The sequence below is a fragment of the Phoca vitulina genome, unplaced genomic scaffold, assembly GCF_004348235.1.
Source record: "Phoca vitulina isolate PV1807 unplaced genomic scaffold, GSC_HSeal_1.0 scaffold110, whole genome shotgun sequence".
Classification (NCBI taxonomy): Eukaryota; Metazoa; Chordata; class Mammalia; order Carnivora; family Phocidae; genus Phoca; species Phoca vitulina.
In genome coordinates this window covers 183,822-202,730 of record NW_022589813.1, presented here as the reverse complement: position 1 = coordinate 202,730, position 18,909 = coordinate 183,822, and the positions used below count along the sequence as shown (strand labels likewise).

Sequence of the window (18,909 nt, the reverse complement as noted above, 5' to 3'; positions counted from 1 at the left end):
CCTGGGTGGATTAGTCGGTTAAGCGTCTGACTCTTGATTCCGGCTCAGGGGGTGATCTAGAGGTCCTAGGATTGAGCCCCGTGTGGGGCTCTGCGCTCAGCTGGGAGTCTGACTGAGAATTTTCTCCCTCACCCTCTACCCCTCCTCCTGCTTGTGGTCTTTCTCTCTCTCTCTCTCTCTCTCTCTCTCTCAAATAAATAAACCTTTGACGAAAAAAGATTTATTTTCTAGATTGCATGCTAGCTGTGACTCTTGCTGACCTTTTGTGTTCTCCCCCAAATGTAGTATTCATCAGTTAGGATTTTAATCCCCTTTTCTTTTTCTTTAGAATACTTCATGCTCAGTATGGTGAATTAATCCAACCAAGAAATGGTTCCGTTGATGAAACACCAAAAATGTCAGCTGGCCAGATGCTTTTGGTAGCATTTGATGGCATGTTTGCCCAAGTCGAAACTGCTTTTGGCTTATTAGTTGAAAAGGTAAATACTGATTTTAAGAATAAATAATGCACGTGTGGTAAAGTAGTTGTTCACTGTGTGAAGAGTGGAGAAATGAACTTTCTTTCTTTCTTTTTACATAGTTAAACAAGATGGAAATTCCCATAGCTTGGCGAAAGATTGACATTATAAGGGAAGCCAGGAGTACCCAAGTCAATTTTTTTGATGACGATAATCACCGGCAGGTGCTAGAAGAGATTTTCTTTCTAAAAAGACTACAGACAATTAAGGAGTTCTTCAGGCTCTGTGGTACCTTTTCTAAAACTTTATCAGGTAATCTTTCACATTTAAACATACTGGATTTACTTGTGTAGAACTTTGGAAGGGGGCAGGATGGAGTAGGCTTAATTTAATTGTACGTTCATAAGGTCTTGTTTTTAAATAAGCATCATTATTACCTTATTTTACTTTGCATGAAATACTTTAAGAAAATATTCCTTTTTTAGGATCGAGTTCACTTGAAGATCAGAATACTGTAAATGGACCTGTACAGATTGTCAATGTGAAAACCCTTTTTAGAAACTCTTGTTTCAGTGAAGACCAGATGGCCAAACCTATAAAGGCATTCACAGCTGACTTTGTGAGGCAGCTCTTGATTGGACTACCGAACCAAGCCCTAGGACTCACCCTCTGCAGTTTTATCAGTGCTCTAGGGGTAGACATTATTGCTCAAGTGGAGGCAAAGGATTTTGGTGCTGAAAGCAAAGTTTCTGTTGATGATCTTTGTAAGAAAGCGGTGGAGCACAACATTCAGATTGGGAAGTTTTCTCAGTTGGTCATGAACAGGGCAACTGTTTTAGCAAGTTCCTATGATACTGCCTGGAAGAAGCATGACTTGGTGCGCAGGCTGGAAACCAGTATTTCTTCTTGTAAGACAAGCCTGCAGCGTGTTCAGCTGCATATTGCCATGTTTCAAGTAAGTATTTTTCTAATGTGTTTTTCTCCACTATAGGAATTTGAAAGCCAGGGGGAAGTAATATAAAACAATATAAAGAAAAAAAATATTTAAATGTCCTGAATTTTGCCAGCCTGTAGCAAAGCCAGCTTTTTGGCATTTTGATATTTCCAGTTTTTTCCTTGTTTCTGTTCCATATAGTTGAGAATATTTTGTGTTTACACTTTGTGACCTTTAACTTTGTTTCCATCAGTATTGTATGGTTGGTATTATCTGTGTCATTAAGTATTACTTGTAAATATAATTTCTAATGGTTGAATTTATTCGTTATGTGAATGTGCCTCCTATATTACTTAACATATAATTAAGATTGTTTCTAAAGTGTCTTCTGTTTCCCTGATGCTCTAATGATGTGGTTACAGCTTTGTGCATGAATCCGTCATCATTTGGAATTTGTTTTTAGAGGGCTGTTTTTGTCCTTGATTATTTAGGGGGCAGTATGACAACATAGGCTTTAAGGGTGAGATGGATTTGGATTCAGGTATATGAATTTGAGTTTAATTCTCCCTGAAGTGGGGACCATACCTCTCACCAAGGTTGAGGACTATGAGGGTTAAAAATGATGTTTTATATAAGATGCTAAGCACAGTTATATAAGACACTAAGCACAGTATAAATTGTAGCTCTTCTTTCTTCTTCTTCTTTCTTTTTTTTCCCTTCCAAATATAGGCTTCAGTATTGTCTGTAGCTTCAAACAGGTTGTGTAATTCATGGAGTAATATTTGGGGACTGCGTTTTCCTGGGATCTATTTTGGCACAAACGGTGGTTACTTTGTATTATTTATGTGGAAGCTGCTTCCCGATGGTGGAGTTGGTGGCTTCAGCTCAGTGCGTGGAATCAGTGTATTTTCTTCTCTTTGCAGCTTTATCATGAGCTGATGTTTTTAGCTTATAAATTAAGAAAAGTAATTTATTCACATTTTGAAATTGTATTTATTATATATTAACGGTCTTTCTAGCACATTGGAATCTTTTTGTATTTTTTCTTCTAAAAATGTACTGTAAGTTTTATTATACATTCTAGTTTATTCCCTTAAAAAATGGACAACTGTATGGAAAATGTTGTAAAAATACTTACAATTTTGTTGATCTGAACAAATGTTCATCATTTTAAGCCCTAAGTGCAATGTATTACTTTTAAATTGTAGCCCAAAAGTCTCTTGGGCCTTCTGGGGCCTCCCTTAAAACATAGAAGATGGCTTGATCCTCTGTGAGCAGTTGCCTGCCCCTTTCTGCAACTTCTAGGTTCTCTGTAGAATTCTTTGTTCTGTGACTACTGCCATCATTTCTTTCAGTTACTTGCTTAGCCTCAGCTGGACTAGTCTTCACCTCTCCACCCACTATCCCCCCATGCCTTTTCCAACCTCTTAACCGGAGATACCTTTTGGGGGGATTGTATACTAGACTTTTACATAGACTTGGAAACATCTTCAGAATTACTACTTAGATGTTGCATATCACTGATCCAAGACATTTATCAGCCATTCTCTACATTAGGAAATTTTTCACCTGGTTGTGATTCTTTTGTAATGTTTTTGCTATTACAACTTCTCTGCCTACGTCACTTTACTGCAGCTGGGTTTTTTTCCCCTCTTCCCCCAGTCCTAATTTGCACCTCTCCTCCCTTTATCTCAAGTTGTTGTTTTTTTTTTTTTCCTGCTGATTTTATTACATTGCCTTTTCTTTGAACAGTGGCAGCATGAAGACCTCCTTATCAATAGACCACAAGCCATGTCAGTCACACCTCCCCCTCGGTCTGCCATCCTAACCAGCATGAAAAAGAAACTCCATACTCTGAGCCAGATTGAAACTTCAATTGCAACAGTTCAGGTATGTTTTGTCAGACCTTACTTGAAGCACATTCACTTTGAGAAATAACCTACCATGTGATGAGGTATTCAGTATATCTACATGTCTGTCCTTGGCTGCTAAGCCACAGGGGCATACTCCTTTTGCACTTTTATTTTTAACTTACATCTTTTTTTCTTACCCTCCAAAGTAACCAGATCTTATGGTAGCAGTGTATTTTTAACCAGGAATAGAGACATACTAAATATTTCAGGTTTTTAATGGATTTGATGATTGCTCTGCCTTTATATGTTAAGAGAACCTTGGTGATTAGAAAAACTTGAGCATTTAATTTGTTTTCCGAAAGGCACATAAGCAGTTATATCTGGCTTACTAGTCATATCTAAAAAGCTTAGGCATTTTTTTTTTTTCATTCTGAGGAGAGTGCGCATGCGTGTGTGTCCCCATGAGTCAGGAGGGTCAGAGGGAGAGGGAGAGAGAATCTTAAGCAGGCTTCACAGCTCAGCACAGACCCTGACACAGGGCTCGATCTCACAACTCTGAGATTATGACCTGATCTGAAATCAAGAGTTGGGACGCCTAACCAACTCACGCACCCAGCTTAGGCATTTTTTATGTATAGTTAATGATATTTTATGATGTCAAAGGCAATAGAATATTTTCCTGACTACTATTATTGAGTGTATTTCTTTTTTTTAAAGATTTTTATTTATTTATTTGACAGAGAGACACAGCAAGAGAGGGAACACAAGCGGGGGAGTGGGAGAGGGAGAAACAGGTTTCCCGCTGGGCAGGGAGCCCGATGTGGGGCTTGATCTCAGGACCCTGGGATCATGACCTGAGTCGAAGACAGACGCTTAACGACTGAGCCACCCAGGCGCCCCATTGAGTGTATTTCTTTATCATTTCTGCCTAATAATTTAATCTCACCTCCCTTTTAAAAATAAGAAACAGGTCTTGATGATGGTTATCTATGTCTTTATATTGTGTCTTCTTACATCTCATGTACTCAGTAGTAACTTGACATTTTTCTGTTCATTTTACAAATTAATTTTGTATAAAATCAAGTATAATCACTTCTGTAATTTTTACATTTTTAATGAAATTTTTCTGGAGCTCACTTCTTTGAAGATTGTGAAATGTCTTTTCTCTACAGTATATTAGGCCTAGTTTTCAATTTTGGAGAATGAATATACATGCCCTTTCTGATTTTAGAGGTGTGTTTCTGTGAGAAAAGAGGGAGAGAAGCACAGAAAACACAGAGGATGTGAATTCCTCCACCTGAAGTGTTGAATAAATAATGGGATAACTTTGTTATATAAAACCTTCCTTATTGATAGATTTTTACTGTTATTTATGAACTTTTGAATTTGGGAGAATTTGATTTTCATCTTTCATAATCAAAGATATAAATGGATTTTTAAATTAAGTTTTTTAATTCTAGTTAAGATACAGGGTTATATTAGTGTACAGTATAGTGATTCAATAGTGCTATACATGACTCCGTGCTCATTGTGATAAGTGTACTCTTTAATCCCCATTGTCTCTTTTACCCCTTCCCCCCATTCACCTCCCCTCTGGTAACTACCAGTTTGTTCTCTATTGTTAAGAGTCCGTTTCTTGGTTTGTCTCTCTTTTTTTCCCCTTTGTTCATTTGTTTGTTTCTCAAATTACATATATGAGTGAAATCATATATTTGTCTTTTTCTGAGTGACTTATTTCACTTAGCATTGTACTCTCTAGCTCCATCCATGTTGTTGCAAATGGTAAATGGATTTTCTTATAGATAGTACATAAGAGCATTAGGAATTTGATGTAGCAGGTGTTTCATTTTAAAGGCTACTTTATTTAAAAATGAAAATCTTGGGGTGCTTGGGTGGCTCAGTCGGTTGAGCATCCAACTCTTGGTTTGGCTCAGGTCGTGATATCATGAGTCATGGAGTTGAGCCCTACATCACGTTCTGTGCTCAGCGGGGAGTCTGCTTGAAAGATTCTCTCCCTCTGCCCCTCCCTCCACTTGCTCACTGTCTTTCTGAAGTAAGTAGAAGCAAATTTAAGACAAACTGAAAGCCAGTTCTTACCTCCCCAGACATGTTTAGCCTTAAATATTCAAAGTGAAATAAAGATTAATTCCAGTGGATGTATGTTTTTTTTTTTTTTTTTAAGATTTTATTTATTTATTTGAGAGAGAATGAGAGCGAGTACATGAGAGGGGGGAGGGTCAGAGGGAGAAGCAGACTCCCCGCTGAGCAGGGAGCCCGATGCGGGACTCGATCCAGGGACTCCAGGATCATGACCTGAGCCGAAGGCAGTCGCCCAACCAACTGAGCCACCCAGGCGCCCCAGTGGATGTATGTTAAAATGTTTTCTAAATTATGTATGTCCCGGGCACCTGGGTGGCTCAGTTGGTTAAGCGACTGCCTTCGGCTCAGGTCATGATCCTGGAGTCCTGGGATCGAGTCCCGCATCAGGCTCCCTGCTCAGCGGGGAGTCTGCTTCTCCCTCTGACCCTCCCCCCTCTCATGCTCTCTCTATCTCATTCTCTCTCTCAAATAAATAAATAAAATCTTTAAAAATAAATAAATAAATAATGTATGTCCCATCCTGCTTCTTTTGAGTCTCTCTTGTATTTGTATAAAATGCTCACCAGGAATTGGAGAGTGTCATATTCACTGAGGTTCTGCTGGCTTTTATAGGAAAAACTAGCAGCCCTTGAAGCAAGTATTGAACAGCGACTCAAGTGGGCAGGTGGTGCCAACCCTGCACTGGCACCTGTACTACAGGATTTTGAAGCAACAATAGCTGAAAGAAGAAATCTTGTCCTTAAAGAGAGCCAACGAGCAAGCCAGGTATTGTGACCCATGTGCACCGTCTTTGTTTTCAGTTACGGGATTCGACAACTGATTGGAAGTTACACGTGGGATAACTAGGGGTAGTCCACCCTCTAGTTCACAGTACTGGAAAGAGGGACTGATAGGCCTTGGTGGGAAGGGCATCCCTTAGGCTGAGCTCACAGCCAATTATTTCCCTAGACCTTTACTGCCTCCTAGCTAAATAAAAAGTGGATTCAGCTTCTGTTGGAAAATAAGGAGTTTAATTCCATATTTGTCTAAGGTTCTCTATATGCAGCTGTGGTGACTCTGTGGCAATAAAATGTCTTTATGACCTTGTGTTCCGCTAGAGTTTGTGGATTAACTTCGTTATGATTGGGGGAAGGGGACAAAAGCAAAAAAAAAGAAGTTAGGTAATTTTCAGTCAGGTATAAAATTAGACTAATACAGTGATTCTCATATCCTCATAACCAATTAAAATTTAGTGATTATCAACTTAAGTCCCATTTTATTTCCTCTGTACTTCCTATTCCTCCTTCCCATCCCATTTTTAATGAAATCCCAAATATTCTATCATTTTTATCTGTAAATATTTCAGTATGTATTTATAAAGGTGAGAACTATTTACATAATCACAATAGTACTATCATACATTAAAAGATGTGCATTATATTGTCAAACGTCCAGTTAGTATTTTGTGATCTTTATTGTAAAGTTAGGCAAGAGTAGAAGCAGAAGGGCAACATTCCAAATTGGAAATTTGGACATAGCACAAATAAACTGCAGCTGAATATGATAACAGGTTTTATTATGAAGTAAATTTTCTGTGTGAAAGCAAACATATAGAAGATACTTTTACATATTGTCTTTAGGTGCTTTTAACCATCTCACACCTAAAGACATCAACCAAAACAAGGTGCATTTATTCATAGCCTTTATCAGGATTAGATCTATTTCCCAAAAGAGTCGTTCATACATTTCTCAGGACCAATTGTGGTTCTGAATTCTGGAAATGAATAGGTAGTATTTTTTCATGTCAAATTAAAATTGCATGTCCCCGCTTATTTTGATGGTTCCATTCCTCTTTGCCTCTTCACAGGTCACTTTCCTCTGCAGCAATATCATTCATTTTGAAAGTTTACGAACTAGAACTGCAGAAGCCTTAAACCTGGATGCTGCATTATTTGAACTAATCAAACGATGTCAGCAAATGTGTTCATTTGCATCACAGTTTAACAGTTCGGTCTCTGAGTTAGAGCTTCGTCTATTACAGAGAGTGGTGAGTCTTGAATCTTGGTGCGGGAGTAAAGAGATTAGTTGATGAAAATGATAAGGCCAGGATTATGCCCTCGAAGTCCATGTAATATATTCACTCAGTTTACATTTATGCAGTGTGTGTCCTGTATATAAGATATTGTTTTGGGATCTAATGATTAAATCTAGGGGTACCTGCTGGCTTGTTCGGTGAAGCATATGACTCTTGATCTCCAGGTTGTGAGTTCGAGCCCCACATTGGATGTAGAGATTACTTAAAATCTTAAAAAAAAAAAAAATGATGGTTAAATCTTGCTCTTAGCCCCCAAGGAACCTATTAATAAGAAATAATACAATGAATTAAAAAGTTAAAAGAATTCTCAGAGCCATAATTGGAAGTACTGTGGAGGTTCAGAGGGGAGGAGAAATTCAATGTATAGCAAATGATTTAGATGCACTGTAAATAGGGTAGCAGACAGAGGGCTAGTGGAAGGTGAATGCTGGACAGGAGAGATGAGTCCAGAAATAGCAAGTTGATAAATTAGGTGTTTATATTTTGTGGGAAGGTTTTAGGCTGTGTATTAATTAAGAACCTCTGGTGTCTTTTTTTTTTTTTAAAGATTTTATTTATTTATTTGACAGAGTGAGAGAGGGAACACAAGCAGGGGGAGTGGGGGAGGGAGAAGCAGGCTTCCCGCTGAGCAGAGAGCCCGATGCGGGGCTCGATCCCAGGACCCTGGGATCATGACCCGAGCCGAAGGCAGACGCTTGACGACTGAGCCACCCAGGCACCCACCTCTGGTGTCTTTTTAAAGAGTGATTTACACTGGGGTCCTAGATACAGATCATCTTTGTAATTCTAGATATATATTTTATGTCTTAAATTTTAAGCATTCCCTGTGTGATTATGCAGAAAAGTTAAAAATCTTAATCTGTATTTCATAGATTATTTAAATTATTATTAAGTACTATTATTTACATAATTAGTTCATGACTTAGCAAATGAGGTTCTTTGTGTCAGCTTGAGTTACTAATACCTTTTCGTGGTGGTGATAAAGGAAAGAATCTTACATTATTCCATCTGATACTTAAATCAAACAAATGCTTGTTCTGTTTAGGACACCAGTCTTGAACATCCTATTGGCAGCTCTGAATGGCTTTTGTCAGCACACAAACAATTGACCCAGGATATGTCTACTCAGAGGGCAATTCAGACAGAGAAGGAGCAGCAGATAGAAACAGTCTGTGAAACAATTCAGAATCTGGTTGATAATATAAAGACTGTGCTCACTGGTCATAACCGGCAACTTGGAGATGTCAAACATCTCCTGAAAGCAATGGCTAAGGTAAGACTAATACCACTGACACACAGTTAACTCCCTCCTTTTGTAAAATTACAGTACATAAAAATACATAGTTGATTTGGGAAAATAATGACATAAACAAAAACAACTTCTCTCAGGTCACATCTTCCAGTTTGTTTGTAATTGAGTTACTTTGTGTTTTTATCAACCTTTTTTTTTCTTTTTTAAAGCAGGTTGTAGTATTCTGATTTTGTACCCAGAGAAACTGAGGGTTAAAGAGATTGATTCACCCAAAGTCCTATAACTTAACAATAGAGCTGAAACGTGAATGTAGCCTCAGAGTGTTTCGATTTCCCCCAAATCTTTGCCTCCTCCCAACCCTTATTCCTAGGCTCATATGAGTTTGCCTCCAAAATGATTTCTTCTCTCTTCCCTCCAGTAGCCTATGTAATTTACATAGTAAGGAAACTGAGCCCCCAGAGAAGGCTAAATAACTTCATCATTGCAAAACTGCAGATCATTTAACTTGGGGATTTGTTTTTACTTGGAGTTTTTATTTTTACTGGAAATAAGATTTCTGTAGAAAAGGAGTTCCAATGTAATAAACAGATTAAACACATATTTGAAAAACACTTATTGTTATCCGAAAGGTGACTGTCTTATGAGTTACTATTGAACCAAATTCCATTTCTCTTAATTCTTACAATACTGAGTCCAGGATGAGGAAGCTGCTCTGGCCGACGGGGAAGATGTTCCCTATGAGAACAGTGTCCGACAATTCTTAGCCGAATATAAAGCATGGCAGGACAACATTCAGACAGCGCTCTTTACCTTAGTCCAGGCTATGGGTCAGGTGCGAAGTCAGGAACACGTTGAAATGCTCCAGGAAATAACTCCCACCTTGAAAGAACTGAAAACACAAAGTCAGAGGTAAGAATGCCTTCTGGCCTAAATTGAAAATGTAGTCAGAACATAAGCAAAACATCTGGTGTAGTAAGTTTTGCTTAATTCAGCTACGTTTTTTTAAGTTTTGTTCATATTTATAAGCAGTTACCTGGTGAAGCATTTCATAAATAAGCTATTTTATTTTGTATTTCAGTATCTATAATAATTTAGTGGGTTTTGCATCACCCTTAGTCACCGATGCAACAAATGAATGTTCGAGTCCAACGTCATCTGCTACTTATCAGCCATCCTTTGCTGCAGGTATGACTTCTCTCCTTCAAAAAACACCTGAATCTTGATCTGTTAATAATGTACACATAGACGCTAAGGTGTTTAATTATACTTTTAAGTGTCTAATGTGTTCATAGTCATCACCTTTTTAAAGGGCTTTCTTAAACTCTGTCACAACTCAAACTGAACACATTTTGGTTTAATTTTAAAAGTACTTGTGTGAGAAACGGGGTACCTGGGTGGCTCAGTCGATAGGCGTCTGCCTTCGGCTCAGGTCATGATCCCAGGGTCCTGGGATCGAGCCCCGCATCGGGCTCCCTGCTCAGCGGGAAGCCTGCTTCTCCCTCTCTCACTCCCCCTGCTTGTGTTCCCTCTCTCGCTGTCTCTCTCTCTGTCAAATAAATAAATAAAATCTTTAAAAAAAAAAAAAAGGTACTTGTGTGAGAAAGTAAAAATATCTTGTGTTTAAATCCTCTTTAAATGATTTATGAATATAAAATATATGCTTGCCAGGGAAAATTTTTTAAAAATAGGAAAATTGGTAGTTTCATTCCAGTTGGAGGTAAAACCATTACATATTTCTTGTTGGACTTGTGTGTATATGTGCGCACGCACATGCACAAATTGGGATCATTCTGTGAATGCAGTTCTTGTTGCCTTTTCCCACTTAATATTAAATTGGGAATTTCCTTGCCATCAGAGAATCTTTTAGAAAATGACTTAATGCCCCAATTTAATATGTCATTCTATGTCTTTACCATATTAATCCCACATTGTTGGACAGTTAATATATTTATAGTTTTTTGATGCCACAACAGGCAGTGAGCATCATTGCACAAATTTGTTTTTGAATGTCTAGCTCTTCAGGCTGTATTTTTAGGAGGACAGTATTTCAAGGGATAAGGACTTTAAGGTTGTAAAATCATATTTCTTTTCTTGGCTCTACATTTGTAGTTGATGTTTGAGAGAGCACTGCCCTGCTCTCTCCTCTTTGTCTCCCTCCATCTCTTCTGTTTACGTGTGAATTGAGCCACCCACTCTTTCTCTATAGCAGTCCGGAGCAACACTGGCCAGAAGACTCAGCCTGATGTCATGTCACAGAATGCTAGAAAGCTGATTCAGAAAAATCTTGCCACATCAGCAGATACTCCACCAAGCACCATTCCAGGAACTGGCAAGAGTGTTGCTTGTAGTCCTAAAAAGGCCGTCAGAGACCCTAAAACGGGGAAAGGTAATTAGTTAGAATAAGGATGCATTAAATATTTATACAAAGTGGTGGTTTGACTTAACGTATGTTTCCGTTGCTTCGTAGCTGTGCAAGAGAGAAACTCCTATGCAGTGAGTGTGTGGAAGAGGGTGAAAGCCAAGCTAGAGGGCCGTGATGTTGATCCGAATAGGAGGATGTCAGTTGCTGAACAGGTGACCATTTTTTAAACTTGATCTATCCATTTTAATGCTGCTGAAACAGTACAGGTTTAAGGATACCCTCACCCATGTCCTTGGTGGTTCATCAAGAAATAAGGAACTGAAATTTATTTTCAGAATTCAGAAAATTTTGAGTAATGGTAGCTCTGGAGTTAGTTGTCAAATAATAGTCACTGTTTTATTCTGACTCTACCCTTTTAGCACATTTCCTTTCTCCCCAGCCCTCTTCTCACAGAAATTTAAGGTGTGACTTGACCCCCTCTCTCTCCTCCACCAGAGAGCAGTTAATTTGCATTTTAAAGAGGACTATGTGAAGGTTTCCAGTGAAACCAGGGTGAAATTTGGGGTGCAGGAATAGTATCTATAAAGTGTTTGGGGGTGTCAGTTTGTCTGAAGTCATTACTCTGAAATTTTCTCATTAGTGTTATTAAAATTGTATATATAAATTCGAGAATGAATACCCACCCCCTGCCCCGGCTGTTTATTTTGAAATTTTTAAACCTACAGAAATGTTGTAGGAATGTCCATGTACTCTTTACCTAGATTTAGTAAACCAGTTGTGTTCCTACATTTGCTTCATCTTTCTGTGTATGTGTATGCATACACTGTTTTTCAGAGCCTTGTGAGAGTTACAGACAAAACACTTCGTGCCTAAATATTTCAATATATGTCTCCTAAACAAAACATTATTATTAACTCAGGAAACTCACTATTGATTTTAACACTGACTGTTAACTCACATGCAGTCCATATTCAGATTTCTTCAGCTATCCCAAAATGGCCTTTATTGCTTAGCCCCCCCCAGATCTAGTCAAGGCTTATCTTGAATTTCATATATACTTGTTCTACTTTTAGTTGCCTTTAATATCTAGAGCAGTTCCTGAGGATTTTCTTTTTTTTCCTTTTATGACATTGACCTTTCTGATGTGTTCAGACCAGTCATTTTGTAGAACGTGCCTCACTGTGTATTTGTCTGATATTTCCCTCATAATTAGGAATCAACATTTTTGGCAGGGATACTATGTCAGTGATGTGTCTTTGTGTGTGCCATCTTCTGTGTTATTAAGTTAGGTCATTTGGTCAAGGATAGTGTTCTCCTGAATTCTTCTTTACAAATGTACCTTTTCTTCCGTGGGGTAAAAATTTGAGACTGTGAATATCCTATTTTCTAATGTTTTGACATCCACAATTCAGTTTTAACATCAGCAAGAAAAGGTTTTTTTTATATTTTAAATGCTGTTACATAGCTGTGTAGGACCTGAAATTAAACTCTTCTTGGTCAAGAATTATTTCCTTAGAAATTGTCAAGTTTGGGGGAAAAAAAAACAACCCACAAAACAAAACACATGGATAATAATGAGTTAGGGGTATCTTTGCTTCAGAAGCTTTCTGGTAGGTTAATGGCTTGTGTACTTTCAGGATGGTCTTTTTTTTTTTTTTAAGATTTTATTTATTTGAGAGAGAGAGAGCATGCACATGAGCCAGGGGAGGGGCAAAGGCTGAGGGAGAAGCAGACTCCCTGCTGAGCAGGACTCTGGGCTCCATCCCAGACGATGGATCCTAGTCATCCCAGGATCATGACCTGAATCAGAGGCAGACCCTTAATCAACTGAGCCACCAGGTGCTCCAGGACTGTCTATCTTTAGCTGTCTGTTCATTTGTTTGAAGGATGGTTGGCTATGGTGCTTTTTATTGTGTTAACTAAATTTTATATATGAAAGAGAGTTAATGGGCTCACGGGGGGTGGTAAGTATAGAGATCTTGGTGCACAACTTTTGGTATAAGTCATCATTCAGCAGCCATATATTGAGCATTTAACATACAATTGGGCCCTCTGGATTCTGTGGATATAGAGATGATTATATCTCTTACTATAAAGGAAAATTTAGCTGAGTCAGAATCAATAGACATTTGTCGAGCACCCAACTGTATTTCAGAATCTGCTATGCGCTTTTTTTTTTACACTGCTTAAGCATTTACTTAGTGACTTCATGTGTTTAACCCCAAGAGCACCTGTGGGGTCAGTGGGGGTTCTGTCTTCATCTAAGGATTTACAAGACTCAAAGGGATTGTAACTTTGCCAAGACACACATTTTGTAGGCTGTGGAATTATGAGAGAAGCTCAGGTTACTTAACCGTTCCCCCATAGCAACTACACATCCTTTGGGTTATTAATCTGGGTGATTAGAAACTTAACTCCTAGAACTCATATATGTCCTTTAAAAGTCTAAATTGTTTAAAATATTCTCCTGCCTACTTTTACAGGTTGACTATGTCATTAAGGAAGCAACTAATCTAGATAACTTGGCTCAGCTGTATGAAGGTTGGACAGCCTGGGTATGAATGGTGAGACAGTAGATGAGTCTGGTTAAGCGAGGTCAGACATCCACCAGAATCAACTCAGCCTCAGGCATCCAAAGCCACACCACAGTCGGTGGTGATGCAACTGGGGGCTTACTCTGAGGAACCCTAGGAAATCTCGGTGCGCTAGGAAGTGAATCCTGCAGGACAGCTGCACTCAGGGATACGCCCAACACCATGGCCTGCAACCCCAGGGTCAAGGGTGAAAGAAAGAAAGCTCACCGCCTGAACATGGAGATTGTCTTTCTGCCACAGAACAGCTGCAAACGTGTCAGGAGGTTAGCTGCAGAAAGAAATCGGGATGCCGCGGAGCACAGAGTGATTTGGAACTCCATTCCACCTGACCCTGTGTGTACAATCCAGGAAAAAACAAACCCCGCTCAGAAACAGAGAAAACTGGGGCCGCGAAGAAATCACAGCCAAGGAAGATTTGATGCATTCAGATTCTCGTGTAACACTTGTTGCTTGGCAACAGTACTGGTTGGGTTGACCAGTAGGTACAAAAAGGCTATGCGATAAGAATTTCAGAAATGGACTGGAAATGGAGAGCTATGTAACAGATACACTACATTGGAAGAACTTACTTCTGAAATGAAGGGAAAAAAAAAAAACTACCCATTGTCCTCCTCCCTAATCCCACATCATCTACCCACTCCCCTCCCTTTACCTGATCTAGTAGATTAGCCATCTTTCTAATTTACTTTTATTTCAATCCTTGTATTTCATATGCTTCCATCTCAATGTTGTTAACAACTTATATTTGTAGTGATAAACAGAAATTTCTCCAAAACGACTAATAACATGGCAAATTCAAGGATTGTTTAAAGGTCTGATGATCACATACAAAATAGAATTCTGGTTATTTAAGTCATTTCTGTGATTCTATCATGTACAGTTTCCAGAATTGTCACTGTGCATTCAAAAGTAATGAATCTAACAGACATTTGATTTAATGTACACTCCCCTTTGCTTATAGTGTGCATTTTTGGGAGGTCATTCAAATTTTCCCTCTTCTGCGATTGCTGTAGTTTCTTTCATAGAAAGTAGCTAATCCAATGTAATCTTTTTACCTTTTTAAAAACCAGGATAGAATACCTATTAGAGTTTTACATTGTTGATGACAGATTAACAATAAAGTGATGTTCTGGTGGAGGTAGAGTGAGATGTTTTTTAATTCAGTTTTCTCATTTGATACTTTTAATTTCCACTTCGTAAATTATAATTGCTTTAGTTTACCTGGCATTTTAGGACATGTACGTGAAACATCAGCAAAGATGAGAACCACCACCATCTTTTCTTAAGTTCAATTATTAGTCTGTGAAGTACTTTACTTTTTGCACAATTTTAATAGTTTGCTGTGAATTCATGATCAAGGTTTCCTTAAATTTAGTATTGCACTTCAGTATTGTAAGCTGAATTGTTGATCCAAAATAAAAATCGAGACTAGAATAGGATTCGTAAAATCACGTATCGACACAAAGTAGAACACACAATCTTGATTGTTTGAGTACATTTTTCCTGCATTTTAGAGGTTAGGACTGTGATCATTTCTGGTTGCCAGTCTTCACAGACAAACTTGAAGGGTATTAAGGAAAAATGCCACATAGCTCTGGCCTTTTCTGTATTCTGATTGCCACATTAATCTATAATCTTCACATACCCATGAGAGAATGCATCTCAGTGCTTTTCTAATACTTAGGCAAGCATTGCAAGAAAGGTGGTATTTTCAAATACCCGTGTGTCTTAATAGCAAGTTAAGGAACCTAGTGTGTCAAATTTAATTTTTTTCATTCATTTGAACCTTATTTTCACAATCAAAACAACCTATCCGGAACAATAATGCCACACTGTGTTATGCACGCTGCTTTATTTCCTAGAGGCTGTGTGGGAGGTACTGCATTCATCACTTGATTACCTCTGCTCTCTCAAAAGTAAAGTCTTTTCAGCAACATTCTTTATTGTCGTGAGGAAAAAACTTTTATCACAATGATAAAACAAGTTCACACTAGTTTGTCCCTACAGGTAGTATTCAGAAATTGCTTTTTCTTTGGTAAAGAAGATAAATGAAATAGGTGAATTTTATTGCCTGTGAATTTTAGGCTTCAGAGGTACCTGGCACCTTACCCAAGCAAAAACAAAACAGCTTTATATCAGAAACCTGTGCCTCTGGTAAATTATCCGTCACTTTTATTTGAAAATGGTCCCTCAGAGAACAGTGTGGCATATACATGTTTGGTTGTGGGGCAGATGTGAATAACTGAGGACTTATTACTGCACTCTGGACAGTAAGACCCCAGTCCGTGCAGTTTGGCTTCCTCTGGGAAGTCATTCTGCTGAGTAGCCTTGGTATTTTGAACTGTTAACAAGCAAACCCTGCAGATTTAATCACTGGTGAAAGGTCCTGGTGATAGAGCAGATTGAGAAGACAGGGCTGTATTTGGGGGATTATCTTGTAAAATAAAGTTCAGAGTGCTTCCGTTAATGAAGTCATTTTTGATGATACAAAATACCTGTGGAAAACCAGGGATCTGCTCCTCTCTTTTCCTTTCTCTCTCTCTAAGATTCAGGGGGTATAGAATAACCCACAACCTCTTCTTCAATTCAGAGTACCCTTGAAAATGGAAGTTTATCTTAAGTGTTTTGTTGTCTTTGATTTTCTAAAATTGCCTGAATTTTAGTTGGTATCTCTACAAAGCTGTGGAGGCTTAGTTGGTTTATGGAGCTGTGTGTATTTCTCTTTTAGTTTTTCTTTTGTGTCTTGCAGGATCTCATTCTTTCTGGTCATGAGTTCTTAACATAGTTTGCTAGATGATTATTAACATTCTTTTGTGTCTGGCACTTGTGGTGAGTTGTTTTTGAGCTATGTGAGATTTCTGTGTGTGAACTGATAATCAAGCTCTTGATTGCTTCCCTAAATTGTTTTCTTAGAGCCCAAACCCCAGGTTCTGGGTGAGGGTTTGTAATACAAAGAAAAACTTCCATCACTTCTGCCCTTAACACTTGCCACTATTACCTAAGCTTAGTATGTAGTTTTCTTAATATTGTCTATGTTTGGTGTTATCTGCATTGTTTTTAATTGTAGTTGTTCTGATGTGTGAAATTTAAGGAAAGAGCCATTAAAATATGCCGAGCAGGGCAATGCAAGTACAGCCAAATATTAGAGTTGATGTGCAATCTTAGGTCCTTTTAAATCTGGGGTATTATAGGCAGTACTTTAAATTGAAAAGTCTTCCTGGCCTATTATCCTCCACGTATTTGTAATTACTCTGGGGGCTTACTTGTTTTGGCAGTACTAAAATCAAAGGAGCTGGTTCTTCTTTTCTCCTAATTCTTTTCATATTAAAGGAAGCACCTACAGTTAGCCTGTTAGTCCTATTCATATACATCAAAAATCAGTGAATGCTTTACTGTTAGCACACGTACCTTTGTTTTAGACGAAATTAGATGAATGTGAAAACCAGTGACCTTCCATTCTCTATCTTGGGCTTGTAAAATGTCAGTAATTTAGAGCTAGGACTCCCCTCCGCCCCCCCACCCCCCTTTAAATCAAGGAGGTAGACTATAGTGATGTAAGGGTCACTTAAAGAAGGTAGATTTTGTTTTCAATACATGGTTTGTATTAGGAACATTCCTCCAATGGGGAAAACTAGCTTAGCGTTACAAATTTTTCCAAACATTGCAGAAGGGGAAATCCACTGTATTATGAACCCCTAAGAGTTTGTTGCACTTTTCCTGCTTTTTAGGCCTGGGTAACAGTGTCACCATCCCTTATTTACAAAAGGGCAAATGGACTCTGACTGAGAAGCTCTCCAGGTTCAAGGGTTAGTTGTACAACAGGAACCCCTTGGAGTCCCTTGTTTTCTATGGGAATTTGGGCTTACTAGGGAAAAGCTGTTTGTTGTGCTACTGTAAAACTGTCATACAATGAGTTTGATTTTTGAAGATGGTAAACTCAAGGAATTGCATGTTGTTCTGAAATGCAGGCTTGTAGAATGTTTTTCTTTCAAAACAGGCTGATTTTTTTCTTTTCCTGGCAGTCCAAGTTTCAGCTCCTGTTTCAAGTTCTTGTGTCAGTTATTTTTCTGGTTTAAATTTCTCTTATATTTCCACCTGTAATGTCAGTGGCAGCAGCATACTTCACTTGTTAATTTACCCTTACCATCAGAGCAAGTTGAGTTGAACTGAATCTTCCTTGTCCTAGTAACATTGTATAAATAAAGTGGCTTCTCTGTACAAAAGGTTGTAATGCCTCCTGATGGATATAATTTTGTGATTGTATTTAAGATTAAAAGTTGAATAAATCACACCAGCTTCCTGAAAAATGTTCATAATGCATCTTTTGGAAAACAAAAATACATGCCTACTTTGTGCATATTTGCATTAACACAGCAAAGATTGTATGAAATACGTTTTTCAGAAAATAAAGTCTTAAAAGACGTAGCATTTAAGCTCTGAATTTATTGGTCGAAGTAGGTTCCAGAAAACGTACTTTTGGAATATGGGTAGAGGTTTGGTTTTTTTAAAGTATTAATACCTCCAAAAATGTTTTTAAAGCTCAGTTCTCAACGTATTTTTTTTTTAAATAATTTATTTTTTATCTCCACACCCAATGTGGGACTTAAACCACAACCCTGAGATCAAGAGTCACATGCTCTACTGACTTGAGCCAGCCAGGCACCACTCAAAGTAATTTTTTTTTCTTAAGATTTTAGTTTTTGACAGACAGCGAGAGAGAGAAGGAGAGAGAACACAAGCAGGGAGAGTGGGGGAGGGAGAAGCAGGCTTCTGCTGAGCAGGGAGCCCGATGCGGGGCTCGATCCCAGGACCCTGGGACCATGACCTGAGCCGAAGGCAGACGCTTTACGACTGAGCCACCCAGGCACCCCTGTATTTTTTTTTTTTTTTTAATCCTCAAAGTACTATAGTATTTTTGAGCAGCAGTGAAAATTTTAATTCTATGGGTAAGTTCTAGTATTGTGTAATTTGTTAAGCTTAACTTTGTCAGTATTGAGAAACAAAACCACAGGACATTATTGATATGTGTATTCCCCTGGGGTGTGAAAGCTGAAGGAAAATAGAATTAAAATGTCTGGCTTGTTTTAAATATCTGGAAATCAGATTGCATTTTGTTGCTAGATCATTATAAGATTTATGTTAACTGTGTTGTCATGGGGCACCTTTCAAAAGTTCATATCCTCTTTTTGTAGTACAAAAGCAAAGCTCAAAAGAAAGCACTAAGGGTAGGTGTTTTTAAATAATTAAACCAATTGGAAGTTTACAGAAAGACCTTGTACCAG

At 38.3% G+C, this 18,909-nt stretch overlaps 1 protein-coding gene across 3 annotated transcripts in view; it reads left to right on the top strand.

Moving 5' to 3' along the window:
• LOC116628048 (serine/threonine-protein kinase SMG1) overlaps positions 1 to 17,934 on the top strand; it is a 104,695-nt gene extending 86,761 nt beyond the window's left edge. Inside the window, exons 52-63 of one of the 3 annotated variants that reach the window (XM_032398096.1) lie at positions 329 to 479; positions 581 to 770; positions 944 to 1,413; positions 3,145 to 3,282; positions 5,958 to 6,110; positions 7,192 to 7,371; positions 8,465 to 8,692; positions 9,369 to 9,580; positions 9,750 to 9,856; positions 10,881 to 11,057; positions 11,139 to 11,245; positions 13,517 to 17,934. In XM_032398096.1, coding sequence (XP_032253987.1) covers positions 329 to 479; positions 581 to 770; positions 944 to 1,413; positions 3,145 to 3,282; positions 5,958 to 6,110; positions 7,192 to 7,371; positions 8,465 to 8,692; positions 9,369 to 9,580; positions 9,750 to 9,856; positions 10,881 to 11,057; positions 11,139 to 11,245; positions 13,517 to 13,594 — 2,191 coding nt within the window. In that variant the 3' untranslated portion in view covers positions 13,595 to 17,934. Of the gene's footprint in view, positions 1 to 328; positions 480 to 580; positions 771 to 943; positions 1,414 to 3,144; positions 3,283 to 5,957; positions 6,111 to 7,191; positions 7,372 to 8,464; positions 8,693 to 9,368; positions 9,581 to 9,749; positions 9,857 to 10,877; positions 11,058 to 11,138; positions 11,246 to 13,516 lie in introns of all 3 variants that reach the window. The other 2 variants (XM_032398095.1, XM_032398097.1) reach the window with 2 other exon arrangements.
• The last annotated feature ends 975 nt before the right edge of the window (positions 17,935 to 18,909 follow it).